General features: G+C 37.0%; 1 protein-coding gene across 8 annotated transcripts in view; it reads right to left on the bottom strand.

Annotated features, from left to right (window-relative positions):
* The window catches only part of LOC134744997 (protein unc-13 homolog 4B), a 60,419-nt gene that overhangs the window by 10,818 nt on the left and 29,497 nt on the right, over positions 1-20,104 (bottom strand). For 6 of the 8 annotated variants that reach the window (XM_063678954.1, XM_063678956.1, XM_063678957.1 and 3 more), the window contains exons 3-9: positions 7,173-7,337; positions 5,987-6,168; positions 4,770-4,817; positions 2,948-3,107; positions 2,415-2,594; positions 1,744-1,945; positions 618-1,047 (exon numbers count right to left, since the gene is read on the bottom strand). In XM_063678954.1, coding sequence (XP_063535024.1) covers positions 618-1,047; positions 1,744-1,945; positions 2,415-2,594; positions 2,948-3,107; positions 4,770-4,817; positions 5,987-6,168; positions 7,173-7,337 — 1,367 coding nt within the window. Of the gene's footprint in view, positions 1-617; positions 1,048-1,743; positions 1,946-2,414; positions 2,595-2,947; positions 3,108-4,769; positions 4,818-5,986; positions 6,169-7,172; positions 7,338-8,461; positions 8,507-10,881; positions 11,232-20,104 lie in introns of those variants that run through there. The other 2 variants (XM_063678961.1, XM_063678962.1) reach the window with 2 other exon arrangements.

The following is a 20,104-nucleotide window of genomic DNA, read 5'->3' as shown; positions in this document are numbered from 1 at the left end:
TATCATTAAATAAATGGTTTCAGAATCTAATGAAAGATACCAAATTTAGCTTTATTTAATGATTCTAAGCCATAGACCTTAAAATTCCATAAGAAACGTTTGTTTTATAATAATGATGTTAAATATAATTCTGAACGCACAAGTTGAGTCGATGCAATTTCAAAACGCATCGTTGACATTTCATACGTCAGAAATGTCAACATTGTCAACAAATTTTTTACTAAAAAACTTTTCTCAGCGACGCGCGTAAAAATACACAACTTCCAGAGTTTTCTGTTATAATATCGTAAAGAAATGAGTGATTCCAGTGATGAAGATGATCTAACACCTGTGGATGTTGCATTTTCCTCGCTATAGTGAGGTGAAAAGTTTTGTGTTATACACGGGCGCAAATGTATTTTACTTCTCGTGTGTTGAAACACTCGCTACGCTCAGGATTCTATAGGTGAACCACTCGCTTCGCTCGTGGTTCACCTATAGAATCCTTTCGCTTACTCGTGTTTCAATTCTACACTCGCGGGTAAAATACAACTTTGCACCCTTGTATAACAAATAACTATTTCCTTATATAAATGAATTATACCTAGTTACATTGAAATGTTTTTTTTGATACTTACTCAATGAAAACTCTATCATGGTATTCAATAGCTCTCTGCAGATCAGAGCGCACGAGCTGAATCACCCTGATGAGATGCTGCAGCCTTGACTCCTCCTCCTTATCCTTGCACTCATTATTGTCCAGAATATGCACGAACCAATCGGAAGCGCCCTGGATAGCCGCCTGGTTCAACACCTCATGAATCGTCAACCTTCCCTTGTCATTACTCCGCAACCAACCATACACATTACTAGGAAACAGATCAACGGAGTCGGGGACGTCTAACATGGACAATTTGTACAGTATTTTCATGACTTCTCTAAGTGTTTTCATGACGGTGTTGTCGCCAGCGGTCTTCTTCCTCAACTTTCTGATTTGTCCGAAGCATGTCGGGAGCAGTTTCTTGGCGCCATCCCAGAATAGCTTAACGTCCTCTTCTTTTATGAGACCTGTAAGGCAGACACAAATATTGTCTTGAATAAGATTGTTTCCGAGTATTTTAGTGTCGTCATCATCCTAACAAACAATCCTTATCTGCTCATAATCTGTTTAAGTTTTGAAAATATTCTTATCAATTTATCTTTCATGAGTCATGAAGGCTTAGCAACTAGATTCAGTACCAACCAAAACATTATTCTATAAAAAATACAGTTGTACAGTAAATGTTTTTAGCTGCATAAAACAAATATGGCAGCGGACTGTCCATGTTCGACAAACTGCAACTCACCAGTGGGTTATAGTCTTATCGTAGGAATATTTTAGAATAGAATATCTTTATTGCTCTTTTATCTTTATTTAATAAAAATTTCTCAAAGTTAAATCGCTTTTCGACCCAGACCGTGAGCTTGACTGCGTGACAATTTTATGTGGGCACTAATAAAGACCTTTTATGATTCTTACGACACCAGTTATTAAGCCGCGACAGAACTTTTAAAGGAAATTGTTGTTGCATAAACATGTTAAAATATTGGTACGCGGTGGTGGGTGGTTTTAAGATGAATACTGCAATTAACCCTAGCCCCAAGCCTCTTGCGCATGAGGCCTGTGCCCAGCAATGCGACGTATATAGGCTGAATTATTATTCATTATTACTGCAATTAAGCAGTAATAGATCTCGGACACTACAAAAAAGAATGCCTACTCACCGGATTGTAAAGGCTTGGTGATCTTCTCCAACAGCATGTTGAAGAGGGCGAAGCTGAGCGGGTGGTCGACGGTGAGCGAGCAGTACACACTCCACTGCGCGAGCGCGTTCTCTGTGGGCGAGAGACCACTTTGCGCAACATGCTGGGTTAAGATGGCCTCCGCGGGGCCGCTGAAGTTGCCGCACCACCAGTATGGGGCCACCTAAACAGAGAAAAGGTTATCCTCAGTGAGTCCTCTTAAATTCCTAATGACTTTTACAGACAAATGTTATCATTCGTAAGCCCTCGCGTGTAACAGCATAAGACAGACACTTGCACGAATAGTGCCTTTTCTGGGAGATACCTACAACATACTCGTAAAATTACCTAATACGAGTATAATGATCAGTAGGTACGTTGTATTTATTACTTACCTATAGTTTCTCAGTAAACTACAATACCTACGTAGCTCGGGCTTCGTCAGCAGTTCCTGTAGTTATCTTGTCAAGTTGTCACACAACAATCAATCAATAATCTACAAACTCCGTTAATAATAGAGAAGACAGGGAAGCGCCGCGCCCTTAACAAAAGAGGACACCACAGTGCTGGAACAATGAATATCTGCGAGCCGTGCTTAGTGGCCATGGATACAAGCCAATGTTCAGGAGCCTGCCCTTGTACATGATAGATACCTTGGAATTCTCCAGTTCATGGAGTAGCATGATCCTGAGCAAATGGCGGTGCTCCTGCGCCGCGACCTGCGAGTTCTTCTCGGACGAGAAGTTGAGCCGCACCTTCACCACGCCCTGGCGCCGTAACTTGCTCTTCTTGCTGAGGTTGAACCACATTGTCATACCACTTGCTGGGATAGACTGAAATTGTAATTTAAAAATATGTATTTACCATCTTATTGTTCACTGATTGATTTTCTACATAGGTACGTGTTTATTTTCTGTTTTAATTAGAAACTATGTATATTGTAGGTATATAGTAATAGGAATCACATTAGTGCACATTTGGGTTAATTAATGTGAAAGGTTGTTTGCGTAAACTCTAAAACATATTCGTCGGATTTTACATCTGATGCAGATGGCAAACCAGTGACCACAAAGTCTTTGTCTTTGTATTTTTTCTCTGAAAATAGGGATAATTTCGAGTACCTATGTATGCGCACGTAGTTTGAGAAGGATACCTCGGATTTCGTTCACGTGACTGTTCAACGTACCTTGAGGGGAATGTTAGCCGTGCCAATAAGTTCGTTGTCATGTTTGCCGTAGGAGGCGGTGATGGCTATCTCTTTCATTAGCTTCCGGAAGCCCTTCACCCCTTTCACTTCGAACATCTTGGTCATCTTCTCTTTTACTGTCTCAGCGGGGTCGAAATCCCTGTCAAAAGACAGTGTTACTTTAATACTTTTTCACGTTCATATCACCAAATTGTGTAGTTTTGAAGATAGAGCGGTACTGTCATAGTAAATTTTGTAACCGCTGTAAATTCACTGCCATCTATCGACATACTTTAAAACTAAAAATGAAGATTTATAAAAATACGTTAAAATGTATTCAAATATGGATAAATGATTTTTTTATTCACTGATATGCGTTAAAATTATAAATAACAAACGAAACAGTCAACGCCCTCTATACGAGAGTAGGCCAAAACTAGTGGCGCCCTCTGATCGAGAATCAAATTTTCGTGATTTTCGAGGCACGTTTTTTTCTTCGACTGTATATATAGGTATCTATCTTTGTTTTAAACTAAATATAACAACATAACATAAGTATTTTACATGTCAGGTACAAAAATATATTATGACTAGATATAAAAATATATATTTTAACTAGGTATGTCACATCTTTATAAAAGTATAAATAATTTTAACACACAGTTAGTTCATTATTAATTTCAGTTTAAATTTAAAATATTTGCACAGTTATTGTCGGTTTAATATTGAGTATTACAATATGAGTGGTCCAATGAGATCATTTCAAAGTTCAAAGTATTCGTCAATTGTGTAACAAGCCAAATCTAGTAAAATGTTCTTGACCTTGTTTTTAAAAACTGCATCGCTGGGCGCGTTTATTATGTCAGCTGGAAGACAATTGTAAAGCTTAAGACAATTGTAAAAGTCCACAAAAAGATATTTTCCCCTCACTAGCTCGGAAAGTTGTCGTTTATCCTTCAATACAAGCGGGGAAAAACGCGTTTTATCCACTAGTGGGGAAAGTAATTTGACCTTGGATGGAGCGTGTTTAAGTAGCTTGACAGATAACAAAACGTAAAACGCTCATGATAATGGTTAGTTCGATATTAATTATCATTAAATAAATGGTTTGAGAATCTAATAAAAAATACCAAATTTAGCTTTATTTAATGATTTTAAGTCATAAACCTTAAAATTCCATAAGAAACGTTTGTTTTTTTATAATGATGTTAAATATAATTCTGCACGCACAAGTTGAGTCGATGCAATTTCAAAACGCATCGTAATTGACATTTCATACATCAGAAATGTCAACATTGTCAACATTTTTTTTTACTTAAAACCTTTTCTCACCGACTCGCGTAAAAATACACAACTTCCAGAGTTTTCTGTTATAATATCGTAAAGAAATGAGTGATTCAGATGAAAGATGATCTAACGCCTGTGGATGTTACACTTTCCTCGGTATAGTGAGGTGAAAAGTTTTGTGTTACACACGGGCGCAAATGTATTTTACTTCTCGTGTGTTGAAACACTCGCTACGCTCAGGATTCTATTTTAGAACCACTCGCTTCGCTCGTGGTTCAACTATAGAATCCTTTCGCTTGCTCATGTTTCAATTCCACACTCGCGGGTAAAATACAACTTTGCACCCTTGTATAACAAATAACTATTTTAGTTTTATTTTTGTTCTTATCGTTTTAAATGAACCTAGAACAAAATGCGTCTAAAGTTTGGGAATATTTATTAAGGTTTTATAAGAAATATCTACGTAATTTAAACAACAGAACATTTTTAACAATAAGTACCTATAATAATACTTGAATGACGTTTGAAAACTTACCAGACTTCTAAACAAAGAGAGTCCTCCTGAAGGTTTTCTCGCATCGGCCTGCCGACAAAATTTCATAATTAACACATTTAAAATATTTAAAGCAATTAATAAACCTAAATATATTTACTGGTTAAAATAGCATCCATGGCTAAAACGGAAACGTTCCAAAATTGAACATTTGTTTAATTTTTGGCAAGAGCAAGGCCGTTACGCGTTCAGCGTGTGATCGTAAAATTACTTACCTACGTCTGTGATTGACCTACCTATACCTACTCGTACATTCCCAGTTAGCTAATAAGTATTTATTTAGCGGTTTCTGAAGCATTATTTACCTTAATCTTATCGAAATATGCACGGTCAGTTACAGAGATACCTGACCTTACCTATGTAGGTCGGGATGTACAGTAAGCTGCAAAGATAACTGACCCCCCCCCCTGCATAGAAACTTGTTTGCAGGGGGGTCACTTATCTCAGTTATCTCTGCAGCTTACTGTACATCTTTACGAGGAAGCCGGTGTTCGAAAGCTGACTGTACGAGTACATGCAGTTGATTGTTCAGAATTCTACGAACTACTGACTAAAATAGACAAAGGAAGATTGTCTTCCTAAATTGAGATCATTAGGTATGGGCGCGTAGGTAACTTTACGATACTGGTGCCAATGTAATGATCTAATCGAATGTCTTCTATCATTTTGCTGATGCCATTGCCATCCTGTTATATCTATTAGTACCACAAGTAATTATGTAAAAAAATTAGATATATTTCCTCTTCGATTCATTTAGTAGTGGATTAACGGCCATTTGTGCAATGAACTAGGTTACTTTTTGTTTTATTCGTGTACTTTTAGGCTACAATCATTATTGGACCTATTTAAAAACATTACAAGAAGCACAACCACAGGTGCGCAATTTATATGTTTATGTGTACTTATGTACATTTTACTTATTTACGTGAGTTACCGCCTCAAAGAAATTGTACACGGCACACTTACAGCGAGAAAAACTACTGCAGTTTTTAGTACTGAATTAAAATTAATAAGAAAGTAAAGAAATACTCATCCCGGGCAGGATTGAGCGTGCTGGACTTAAGCGTTGTATTGTACCGATGTGAGGAAGTGTACATTAGGTATATCGTCACGAACGGCTCGCTCAGAGCGTTCGGGACCTTTGGCACCTTGTGTTTGTTTATTTCAGCAAAGTATTTATTTAAAAAAACTATACTTACAACGAGAAATACTCCTCCCAAACAGGATTGAGCGTGCTGGACTTCACCGACGTATTGTACCGGTGTGAGGAGTTGGACATCAGGTATATCGTCACGAATGGGTCGCTCAGACCGTTGGGGTCCTTTGGCACTAAGTCTTTAGCCTCCACTAGTTCCACATTTAGCATCAGTTCTGGAGGTTCCTATAAATAAAATAATAGTTATTTGTTATACAAGGGTGCAAAGTTGTATTTTACCCGCGAATGTGGAATTGAAACACGAGCAAGCGAAAGGATTCTATAGTTGAACCGCGAGCGAAGCGAGTGGTTCTAAAATAGAATCCTGAGCGTAGCAAGTGTTTCAACACACGAGAAGTAAAATACATTTGCACCCGTGTGTAACACAAAACTTTTCACCTCACTATAGCGAGGAAAGTGCAACATCCACAGGCGTTAGATCATCTTCATCACTGAAATCACTAATTTTTTTACGATATTATAACAAAAAACTGGAAATTCTGTATTTTTACGTGAGAATTTTTTAAGTAAAAATTTTGTTGACAATGTTGACATTTCTGACGTATGAAATGTCAATGATGCTTTTGAAATTGCATCGACTCAACTTGTTTGTGCGTTCAGAATTATATTTAACATCATTATTAAAAAACAAACGTTTGTTATGGAACTTCTTAAGGTTTATGACATAAAATCATTAAATAAAGCTAAATTTGGTATTTTTTATTAGATTCTCAAACCATTTGTTTAATGATAATTAATATCAAACGAATCATTATTATGAGCGTTTTACGTTTTGTTATCTGTCAAGCTACTTAAACATGCTCCATCCAAGGTCAAATTACTTTCCCCACTAGTGGATAAAATGCGTTTTTCCCCGCTTGTTTTAAAGGATAAAAGACAACTTTCCGAGCTAGTGAGGGGAAAAATACAATTTATGAACGCAAACAAAAACAAAAATTATGCAGATTAGGTACGCTTAAACTAGGAAGTATTGGATCTGGTAGCACGATACAAAATAGGCCAAAGGTCACGCTATTTTAATGCTGGTCCATTATAAGCATGTTTAAATCTGTATGATAATTGCATTAATAAAAAGTACCCAAATCTTTAACCATTAATTGTTTACAGGTTAGAGGTTCGTTTTCCGGAACCATCATGACATAAGAAAATATTGCAAAACCAAAACGCACCTTAGCTTCGGCTTGTGTGAGGAGTTCCTTGTGCTTGTCATTAGAGATCTTGAAGGCGTCTTGAACATAGGACAACATAGCCAGCTGCCCCGCCTCGCAGCCTACGTCACATCCGCCGACATTGTGTAGGATCTCGTACAGGATTTCCAGGTAGAGTTCATCGATCTAGAAAAACACTGGTTTTAGTCACTGACAGGCGAATCCTTGTTTAATGTTAACTGTGTGTATTTACTTTGATGCACAACGAAGGGCGAGGTAAAAGAAACTAACGCATGAAAGTTGAATTATAAGGATAAGAATAAGAAATTTCGCAGTAAGTACAAGCTGTTTCGGGGATAAAATGGGGAATACCCGTCATCTCCGGTGTTGCAGGCGTCCATAGGCTACGGTAACTGCTTACCATCAGGCGGGCCGTATGCTTGATTGCCACCGACGTGGTATTGAAAAAAAAACACACACACACACACACACACACACACACACACAAAACTTTAACTGGTTTCTGACTAAAAAACGAACCAACGTTTTCTAATGTAAAAGTTGCAGTTGCAGCACAGGAAACTGAAGTATCGATTTAATCAAAAAAGCATCTAATGCTAAAAATATACTCGTAAAAAATTGTAACATTCAGATACATTAATGGAATATCCAACATCCATTAAAATTTATACCAAAATTGCTAAACGAAAACTTGTATGGTAGGTACCTATTAAAAATCCTGGTATGACAAGCAAAAAATACGTTTGCTTCACGAACACTGCTGGATAATTGATTACATTTTGTTTACTGCACCAATACAACTTCATGGAACTTCAGCAGTGTTATTTGTCACAGCTGACACGACAATATGCCACACGCAAGTCACTATTATTGGGAATTACTCATAGTCTATCAATTTTAAAAACGAGACTAAAACTAGGTTGAACTCTGGCGACCGATTCACCATTTAAAATAAGAGTAGGTACAATACCTACCTAATTCATTCACTTGCTTGATAAAGAATGGTACTTATTAAAAAAATGGGTATTATATAAAAATATTTCGGAACTTTTTCAGAATTAAAATTCCAATAAAAATACTTAATAGAAAAGAGGCCCGGATTTTAAATGTCAGTAAAAAAATAACGACTCGTATTAAAGTTTTAAGGTCAGAAAAAAATATAACGTCCCGAATTATTAAATGAAATCGGTTATACAGATGTTTTCTTAATTTGATAGCTATAATATTTAATAAATCACTGTTTCTTTTAATTTTAAACTTAACATATTTATTTACTATAAATAACATACCGAAGTGTCGTAATAATATCGTAACTTCATAGACCTCTTGCACCAATCTAGTTCCTGACACTAGACTTCCACTTCAGTTTTTCTCTGATTGAAGGGGTAAGTCGTTACTACGATACGGGTAAAACAAACCGCGACAACGCGGACAATCGTAAATTAGCGCACTGTTATGAAATACGGACGTAGGCGGTGCGTCCCGAAATCGGTGGGGTTACTGCGCCGTGGGAAGGGAGCTATTGATCTAGCTACCAACCACCCAGGCCCTGTTTCCGTTGCCTACCGAGCGTAGGCGCATCGAACGGTCAGGGGAACTAGTGTAAAAGGGACTTTTAGATCAGTAACAGTCACAACAATACAAATAAACTTAGTAATTCTATGAGTTAATATTGCTAAGGGTTTTAGAACACCGAGTCCTAAGAGTTCTGAGAGTTCTGAAGAGCTAATAGATTTAGTTTGACGAGAGTCAGAGTAATGAGTCATTACAGAACAGAGTTTTCATTTTGGAGTGTTACTCAAAAGGACTTGAATGGACCTCTACCTAGACGAAAACGAGTGAGCATCTTTGTAAAGGGTCGTAATAAAATAGTTTTTTTTTAAATCAAAACCATTAAGACAACACGTCTTGAAATTCAATGCGAAATTAGAAAGGGATTCCGTAACTCGAACCCGTAAGTATTCCAAATACCCAACAACTAACCACTTGCACAATCGGGTAGCTTACTTAGGGTCGGTTGCACCAAAACGTATGTTACAACGTTACAACGTTGGAAGTTTCATAGTTCACTGCTGGTGCTGAGTGAAGTTGTTTAGTCTGTCATGTCGTGGGACTTAGTCAATCTGTGTAAGAATTTCCTATAATATTTATATTTATTTATTTAAATATTTGTATTTATGTGCAGTTGGTGTAACTACAACTAGCCCTTATACTGGTTAGATTAGCCTAAGGTCGGTAAACGACTGGAACAACACCCTAACGCTGCTTTCTGTTAGCCGCTCGACTCACCTCAGACTGTCTAACACTGTACATCTCAAATGAACCGGGAACCTAACTGGATGGTTCTCAAGCCAATGCGAATCATCAGAATGTGACTAAGAACCGGCTGTTTCAAAACGCACATAATCGTCGATGAGACGTCAGTGGAAGGTTTAATGTTTTTTCTATAAAACAATAGACAGTTGTCGTAACGTATCTTTTACGATTTTTATGTTTTTCCTTATATCAAACAATACTCTGTAAGTTAGGTAACTTACCTCGAAGGGGTAGGTACCCCTCCACCTGATATAATGATCGGATCGATATTTTGGCTGATTATGATTTAAATAAAAAAACTCGTATAAGAATAGATATGTTACTACATAATTCTAAATTACAACAACAATAATAATAATACAACAATAACCTTACATCTTAATGATTATAGGTAGGCTTTAACTAATTAACCGGCTACTACCTACTTTGTAAGTAGTTATTTTTGAAGTATTAGCGTATGTAAGCTTAAATATGTATAAGATTAGGTTTACCTCAAGGCAGTGGAACTGGTTTAAATGGTAAGAAGTGGGAATCCCGTCTAAATCAGTTGACTATGACTAACCAACGCTTCAATCTAGACCACAAGAACATCATTAATTATAAATTAAACTAATTTTACCTACATCAAATCAATGATACTAAACAGTAAACATATATTATAGTTGCTTTAAGATTTAACTTAGATACTAGATACCTAAAAACATGATTATCACAGCAAATCATTCCATTATTCTGATTTGCGCAACGCAGGCTTCATCAGGTAAAAATGTATTATTTACCTGGCTAGGTCATCAAGAACAATAAGTTATTGCGAACGTTAAATGTTGAAAAGTTGGATAAGTACTATTTATAACATAGCAAGTGCTTTTTTGAATAGCACGTTACACTTCAACTGATTGCCATTTAGGTACAACTCGTGTACCCCGGGTTCTAAGTTTAACCAATACTTACCTGTCATACTCGTATACCATTATACCATAGTCCATAAGGTAACTAGGCTAGGGTAGGTAAGGTAACCAGCTTAAGCAAGTAAGAATGAATTACAGATTTTGTTACGAATAATACTATATTAAATATTTGTAACGGAAAGTATAAATGTGTATCACTATTTTTGTTTACAGAATGAAATACATTTAATGCAGATTGTAGACTTGAAGGAAAAATCAAACGTAAGTACATACAAAATGTGGAAATTAATTAACACCATCATCGCTATCGCTAATTGTCGTGTTTTGTCGCTTCTGTTAAGACAATGCCTAAATGAGACTTCAACATTGTATTTAATTAATTCCAACGGTAACGTAAAAAAATTAGCTTCGTTGTAGTTTTACCTATGATCCGTAACGAATATATTGCTTACGACGCAAAGAAAAGAATGTCCTCAAATACCCACAGTCATAGACTGGATCAGCAGGCTGGTCTGCCGCTCCAGCAACTCCTTCTTCACTCCCCTGAACTTCGTCCGTAAAGTCGCCGTCCCGTTCATTTTGACACTACACACTACACATCACTGAAAGCTCAAAGCTAACTGAGGCACTGATCTTTACAATAACTTATTATTTTGAGTAAGTCCCTCGGGAGATGAGTCAAGAGTCCGAACCCGATATAACTCAGGTGGGACTCCCCGATGCACTGCGGCCGAGACCGAACGGGACTCTGGATCGCACCGTACTACCGCCAAATTCTATTTTTGCAACGGCAGACGTATGTGAACTCAAAGGAATAATAAAAAAATGTTTAATTCACTCTTCGGGACGTCATTTTGGAGTTACGACTTCATTCTTTAACTATTTGTGAGGTTTCCGCCTCTAACTGTTATTAAATTTCCTCAATGATTTAGTAAGTACTTAATACTTCATAAAAATCTTTAGCGCCACTTGCACCATTCCACTAACCCGACCATGGTTATCAGTACAATTATGTGACCTTAGTGAAAAAGGGTACAAGTCTCGTGCAGCGCAGGTGTAAAAGAGTAAGTTCCACGTAACACATGCCCTTTTACACTAAGCTGCGCGAGACTAGTACCCTTTTTCACTAGGGCCACAGAATTTGACAATGGTGTAACCGGTTAAACCTGGAGTTACCATGGTTATCACTTATCAGTACATCTTGATACTGGGTTAACTGCTTAACCCCGGGTTAGTAGGATGGTGCAAGTGGCCCTAAAGGGGCCCACTGATTATCAGTCCCGATATCAGCCTGTCACATAGAACAAAAATTTGACAGTTTCGAACAACTGACAGGGCGATATCGTCCGGCGGACTGGTAATCATGTTATTACTAGAGTTAGACCAAGAAAAGTCTGCAGAGATTTTGATAGCACACGCAGTGCAAGTGTTACTTATACGTCATAATTTCATAGAAGTTTGACGTTTAAAATAACACCTGCTTGACTCTATCAGTGGTCCCCTTAAAGATTTAGATTATAAAATATTATAAATTCAAATAGCTACCAGTTGCTCCTAATCCTCATGTCAAATGCACTCTCTTTTTTACAATATTAACGAGACAAAACGAATTTAAATAAACGAATATTACTAAATTTTCATACTCGATAGGTACTCCTAAGATTAAGTTGAAATTAAATTGGTATACAAGGTGGCAAGACGATCGCTACCCTACTTATGTCTATCCGAAATTTCAGATTTCTATTTCAAACCGTTCCCGAGACAGGCAGACCCCGGACGACAGACATTATTATTCAAGGGTTGCGTTTTGCGACGTTGTCAGTACGGAACACTAAATAAGTAAATACCTAGTTAGATAGAGTCCGTAAAGTTGTAACGAAATACCTATTACAATCGAATCCAAATCGATTTGCTTATTGAATCTGCCAAATAAATTTAAATAATAGATTTACTATACTCATAATGTAATGTCTAGATAAAATTTAACGGGTAGGCTATAACTGAGCCCGTAAAGCTGACATCAAGTACTAGCTAATGGATAGTATCGATTTATGTATCATTTCAATTACATGAATACGCCATAAACCATTAGGATTTTTTTATGGGAGCGATTTATTTAGATTTCTATAGGCATTCCAGAAGAGCGATGTAAAGCATAAAATAGTTATTTGTTATACAAGGGTGCAAAGTTGTATTTTACCCGCGAGTGTGGAATTGAAACATGAGCAAGCGAAAGGATTCTATAGTTGAACCACGAGCGAAGCGAGTGGTTCTAAAATAGAATCCTGAGCGTAGCGAGTGTTTCAACACACGAGAAGTAAAATACATTTGCACCCGTGTGTAACACAAAACTTTTCCCCTCACTATAGCGAGGAAAGTGCAACATCCACAGGCGTTAGATCATCTTTATCACTGGAATCACTAATTTTTTTACGATATTGTAACAGAAAACTCTAGAAATTCTGATTTTTACGTGAGTCGGTGAGAACAGTAAAAATTTTGTTGACAATGTTGACATTTCTGTTCTGACGTATGATATGTCAACAATGCGTTTTGAAATTGCATCGACTCAACTTGTGCGTTCAGAATTATATTTAACATCATTACAAAAAATCTAACGTTTCTTATGGAATTTTAAGGTTTATGACTTAAAATTATTAAATAAAGCTAAATTTGGTATTTTTTATTAGATTCTCAAACCATTTATTTAATGATAATTAATATCGAACGAACCATTATCATGAGCGTTTTACGTTTTGTTATCTGTCAAGCTACTTAAACACGCTCCATCCAAGGTCAAATTACTTTCCCCACTAGTGGATAAAATGCGTTTTTCCCCGCTTGTTTTAAAGGATAATAGACGGCTTTCCGAGCTAGTGAGGGGAAATAGTTATTTGTTATACAAGCGTGCAAAGTTGTATTTTACCCGCGAGTGTGGAACTGAAACACGAGCGAAGCGAGTGGTTCTAAAATAGAATTCTGAGCGTAGCGAGTGTTTTAACACACGAGAAGTAAAAATACATTTGCACCCGTGTGTAACACAAAACTTTTCCCCTCACTATAGCGAGGAAAGTGCAACATCCACAGGCGTTAGATCATCTTCATCACTGGAATCACTCATTTTTTTACGATAATACTATATTATAACAGAAAACTCTGGAAGTTGTGTATTTTTGCGTGTCGGTGAGAAAAATTTTGTTGACAATGTCTCAGGACAATGTTGACAATGACATTTCTGACGATGCGTTTTGAAATTGCATCGACTCAACTTGTGCGTTCAGAATTACATTCAACATCATTTAAAAAAACAAATGTTTCTTATGGAATTTAAGGTTAATGACTTAAAATCATTAAATACAGCTAAATTTGGTATTTTTTATTAAAGTTTCAAACCATTTATTTAATGATAATTAATATCGAACGAACCATTATTATGAGCGTTTTACGTTTTGTTATCTGTCAAAAGCTACTTAAACACGCTCCATCCAAGGTCAAATTACTTTCCCCACTAGTGGATAAAACGCTTTCCGAGCTAGTGAGGGGAAAAATCTTTTGAAAAGGTACTTGAACCAAATGTGTGTGAGAACCAATGTAACGTTATTGCAGAAACATTTTGCAACGAAACTATATCCATATTTTTAATTATATCTAAATAAACGGATCGGAAAACGATTTAGGTAATTACAGAAAATCAAATCGTCTAGGTATACCACAATTACGCTTTTACACAAACAGTAAAAGTACTAGTTGTGCACATTAAGATTCACATTTTTAATGTAATACTTTTTTTTTTTTTGCAGCGGTATCAGTTATAGTATTTTGTTTCACTATGAAGTAAGTTTCGCTTGAATAGTTAAAGTATAAAAATGATGAAGAATATTTTCCTCATCTTAATCATTTACAAAACAAAAGAGCATTTGGCGAGCATAAATATACAAGTAGGTATATGTATATATGTACCTGTTTTAGTATTTGCATTATCCAATCTCATCAACAGATTACTCTGCACTGTGTAGTCTTACAAAAAAACTATTTCAGTGTTATAACAACGGCCAAGGTTCCTGTTTCCCCGCAGCACACGTGCCGAGCGATTTATTTATTTTATTCGCCACTTCGTTCACGTATACATAGAAACTATGTACCAACGATTGTAACAACAATCTGTTTTATTTGCAAGTCTTCCACAATTAACTAGCCTGATGAAGTGTCTGGCTACTTGATAAGATCGTGGTATCTAGGTGATGTAGTAGTAGGTAATAACAACCTCTTGACAAGCGCAAGTATTTCTACAAGTTGGCTACGACTAAACAGTCTTGACCCTAAAGTCCTTAGGTATGCAAAGAATACAGAGAAATTATCAGAATTATAACGAAAATAACAACAAGAACCAGAACAAAGTATGGAAATACGCAAATTATAACAAAAGATTTTTCACTAAGATTATTAAGAATCCAATTAGGTTTTAATTTTCTTTCACCACATACTCCTATCATCCCTACACTATTTTTTTACGAGGGACTTTAAAAGAGAGTTTAACCGATGCATTCTGCAGTAGGTACATAATTCTAAACGTATTAGTAACGTCCACGTTTACGAAAAATAACTCAGATAAATCCCTGGTTTCGAAATTGCGAATGCTCGTAAAGTGCCTAATGCAACTCTTGAGCCTCGGCAGATCTACCAGATGCGTAATCTAGACATTACACTAAAATAGGTCTGAAGTCTGAAAACAACCAGATTGTTAAGGACTTGAGCGGATACATTTTCAAATTAAAGGGATCATGATCAAAGAAAATGTTGTTTCTGACAATATGATGTGATCGTAGTAAGGTATATTATATAAATATATACAACCTATACAACGCCTATACAACATATGCAAACACAAAACTTATTTTTCCCCTCACTAGCTCGGAAAGCCGTCTTTTATCCTTTAAAACAAGCGGGGAAAAACGCATTTTATCCACTAGTGGGGAAAGTAATTTGACCTTGGATGGAGCGTGTTTAAGTAGCTTGACAGATAACAAAACGTAAAACGCTCATAATAATGGTTCGTTCGATATTAATTATCATTAAATAAATGGTTTGAGAATTTAATAAAAAATACCAAATTTAGCTTTATTTACTGATTTTAAGTCATAAACCTTAAAATTCCATAAGAAACGTTTGTTTTCTAATAATGATGTTAAATAACGCGCAAATTCTGAACGCACAAGTTGAGTCGACGCAATTTCAAAACGCATCATTGACATTTCATACGTCAGAAATGTCAACATTGTCAACAAATTTTTTACTTTAAAACTTCTCACGTAAAAATACAGAATTTCCAGAGTTTTTTTTTATAATATCGTAAAAAAATGAGTGATTCCAGTTGATGAAGATGATCTAACGCCTGTGGATGTTGCACTTTTCTCGCTATAGTGAGGGGAAAAGTTTTGTGTTACACACGGGTGCAAATGTATTTTACTTCTCGTGTGTTAAAACACTCGGTACGCTCAGGATTCTATTTTAGAACTTTCTTTTCAACTAAAGAATCCTTTCACTTGCTCGTGTTTCAATTCCACTCTCGCTGGTAAAATACAACTTTGCACCCTTGTATAACAAATAACTATACTCGTGGCAAAATATTTTTTACAAAAACAACAAATTTTATTTATTTATTCAGATTCAAATTTTTATTCATAACATAACATAAAGTGGTTTAAATAAATACTTATATATTGGAATTTTTTTACACGAATCAAACTAAGTACATATTATTAATATTATTATGTAGTCCCACGGTAAGCTCATTAGGCTTGTGTTGTGGGTACTAGGCGACGATATACCTATATATAATAGATAGGTATATATAAATACTTATATACATAGAAAACATCCATAACTCAGGAAAAAAAATCTGTAATAAACACACCCATACCAGGATTCGAACCCGGGGTATACCTAGACATATTATAACATTACCCGATATTGTGGAAAAGTAGTTGTAAGTTTTACATAGTAGTGGATATAACGGACTTTTGCGACAAAATCGAGCCTATCTGAGCTGGTAGGATAAAAGTAAATCTGATAGACGGAGAGCCAGCACCAGAAAATGTTCACAATTTCGAGACCAACGAAACGAAGTACACAGTTAGTTTGCTGTTGGTAGTGTTGGTACTATATCATTTCCCGAACGATCTCGTTACTCTCATTATCATAATCATAATAATCACAGTCATAAGACAGTCTATTAACAACGGAATATAAGTAATAATAAAATATGGCCTCAACGAAAAGTGAACTAAAGAGGCTATCAGCGACCAGTAGGTAGTAAGAACTTGCCATAGTCAAAGCATGTTGAGATCTGTACATTTTCGAGCTGAGGATGCGAGGGGGTACACTGTGCCGAAAGCGGAGGTGAGGAGTGGAGGACAAGCAAAGGCTCCTCTAAAAATTGCCGGAACTCAAGTGCTGAGTGTAGTTACGGATCCCAAGGTCTAGTCTAACAACAGTCGAGCTTACATTCGAGACAATTTGTATCGTGAATTCTGTGTTCACAATACGCATGGCGCCCTGCCAGCAGAGCTCTTACTTTCGTCCGGCTATTTTGTCAACTTCCCGCCAGGGCCGCTGAATGACCAAGTCATTAGAGAATGCTCTCGTTTCCAATGTCATTCCCCTTTGGCTTTTATTAGATCTTAGACCTAACATCATCGTTCTAATAAAATATCCTTGGAATAGTGCTAGATAGAACGGATAGAGTATCATATATGTAGATACCATATCGTGGGAGACAATGACATGCAAAAGTGATATGAATACGGACGCTTTCGTAGATTGCATATATTTAAATCCTACCTAGTGCTTATTCGGTCGAGACTCGAGAACAAGCATGTAACATCTTTGCTATTGCAAGCATCCATAAACCGCGCTGGCATCCTTGCCCTCAGATGAGGAGTACATAGGTATTATATATACCACCACTATAAAAAAGTCATAATCATAAATGAGCGAAACAAAGCTCGCCTATATGCAGCGTGTTTACATAATGCCGCCATTAGAAATGCCACACACGTAGGTGTTCCACTTACGCCACCATTCCTATCCTGAGTCAACTCAATGTCTAGTTCAACGATAAAAACAAAACTGACCGAGATATCCGCTTATGATGCTATGTATTCTCGTTAGTTGCGCGAGCCGCGTTCTTGTTGCGATTCTTCTCAACCGGCTAGGCGTCGCAGGGTAGGGCGCGTACGAGTGTGAAGGTAACGCAGCATAGCAGGTGCTCGCGTTTCTAAGCTGTATACTATTGGTTTGTTTACCTATATGATTCTATCGTAGAAAAAGTATTGAATAGAATAGTGATATAACCAAGCTTTTCAATCTCGTACCCAATAAGGTCACTCAGCAAGCTTCGTTTTTTTATGATATAGGAGGCAAACGAGCAGACGCATCACCTGATGGTAAGCGATTACCGCCGCCCATGGACATCCGTAACACCAGAGGGCATTTACACGGTACTCAAATGAAAAGCTCTCCATTATATCACGATTGTATAAAGTACTATAAAGGCACCACCTCAACCCGACCCGTTCAGTAGATATTCTTTGCAGAAAACTGCTAACGACGGTCAAGACTATCGCGCAATGCCGAAAGGATTCAGCATACCGTTTTAGAAACCATAGAGTTGCCATGATAAAAATATTTTTCATAGTCCAAATCGTAATTTCAAAATACGACGTATAATAACAAAATCTATGTATTATGTAATAACGAATTATCTCAGGTGGTTGATAAAGAAGTTTGCGCGGTGATATTCTATTCTAGGAGAAAGCAGGAGTTTTAGGACTAAAACTAAGGGGAAGTCCCTTAACCACGGACGGCATATAGTGCCGGACACACGTACTATCTCGGCAACTAACAACGCGAGCAATTCAAGGATAAGTAAAAGAGGCGCGGGGGACGTACTAATGTCGAGAAACGGGATGCGCATTGCTTGTGACGCGCGCAGCAACCGTGGGAGCGTTGTTTTAGTGTTTATGTAGGGAAGGCGCTGCTTCGCATAAGTTTCGGGTGAGTGTTTTGGCCTATTTTTTGTGTTCAGCTGGACGTGTTTATTTTTAATAAAATCACTTTCAATTAAATTTCGTAGTCTATAAAAGTTATTTTTACATAACTGAAATAGTTGAATTAATTGTAATGATTTCCTATCCCTCAGTATCGGACACAGTAGTAGTCCCGTAACGCCGGACAGTGATAATGTTTTTAGGGTTCCGTACCCAAAGGGTAAAAACGGGACCCTATTACTAAGGCTCCACTGTCCGTCCGTCTGTCTGTCTGTCACCAGGCTGTATCTCATGAACCGTGATAGCTAGACAGTTGAAATTTTCATATGATGTATTTCTGTTGCCGCTATAAGAACAGAAACTAAAAACAGAATAAAATCCATCCATCCTCCCATACAACAAAAGGGATTTTTTTGCCGTTTTTTGCGTAATGATACGGAATCCTTCGTTACTATGTTTCAGATAGAAGGACGGGCAAGGAAAAATGGGAGAAGAAAAAAAATGTTCGGAAAAACAGCAGCCATTGGTTGAAGCAGCTCGTAGTATACTTAGACTATAACGAAAACTGATGATACAGTGATCCAGTTGCCGTGGGTGGGCGCATATAGCCTGTGCTTGACATTCCAGAATGTTCAGTAGATTATATTTGATGATGGTGCTATGGGTCCGTAATGTAGTCCGTCCGGTATTGGGTGCCTTTTTTTTCACTAAATTTTACTTTTCGATTTAGATAATGTTGAATTTGCATTTATGTTATTTTAGTTTGATTCTAAAGTTTGTTGACTAACGTTATTGATAAATAACTTTTTTTTTTTAAATAAGTACTTTTTTATTTTCTTCAAAAAGGCTTAGGTATCCGCTACTGGGGGACTTCCCCCTACCTTTTTAAATGCAAAGTCTGTGTAAATAAAGTTAGCGTGGTCCGTCTCTAGCTAGGAGAGCAATTATAAGTTACGGGTCTACACTCCAGAGGTCACTCTACACTGGCCCCACAACCTTAAATCCCACGAGCTCGCGCACCCCATTAGAATCACAACCAGCTAAATATATCTATGTTACGTTAGATACGGCCCTTTGCTACTGCGTCACAACTATTACCGAATCGCTGATACTTTTATTGACTATCAAGATAACATCCTTGAGGTTCGTTATACGCATAAGTAAGTACTTTATCTATTGTTCATATGGGCCAGAGTACCTACCTATCTAGACTACATAAACAAACCATTATAGCAAGCTATTAAGGGCACCGTGTTAACCCATTTGCTATTGGTAAGTACCTAATTCATAAGATTCATAAGTAACGGGCGGAAACGAATTTATGATGTTCTCAGGCAAGAGGCACGTCATTTTATGCCAGTCTCATTCCAACATTAGTTAGGTATGAGTCCAATGCTATGAAAGAAAAATGCCATTTCGCTCTAACAGCATCGGTATCGGGCAACGCAAAATCAATTTTCACTGCCTACACACACAGTGCCTACTAACTGCAGCTTATTCGTTCAGTTCTTTTTTCTGTAGTTTATATAGGTACTGTACTTATCTACCTATCTACCTATTGGTTTTTCTGTAGGTTATCTACCTAGTGTCATCTTGGTTTCAAGTAAGATTATCAAAGCTCTCGAGGAGGCACTGTTTTGACTATGAGGAACCTGAGTAG

Source organism: Cydia strobilella, chromosome 10 (assembly GCF_947568885.1).
Source record: "Cydia strobilella chromosome 10, ilCydStro3.1, whole genome shotgun sequence".
Taxonomy (NCBI): Eukaryota; Metazoa; Arthropoda; class Insecta; order Lepidoptera; family Tortricidae; genus Cydia; species Cydia strobilella.
This window is presented reverse-complemented; position numbering and strand designations above follow the sequence as displayed.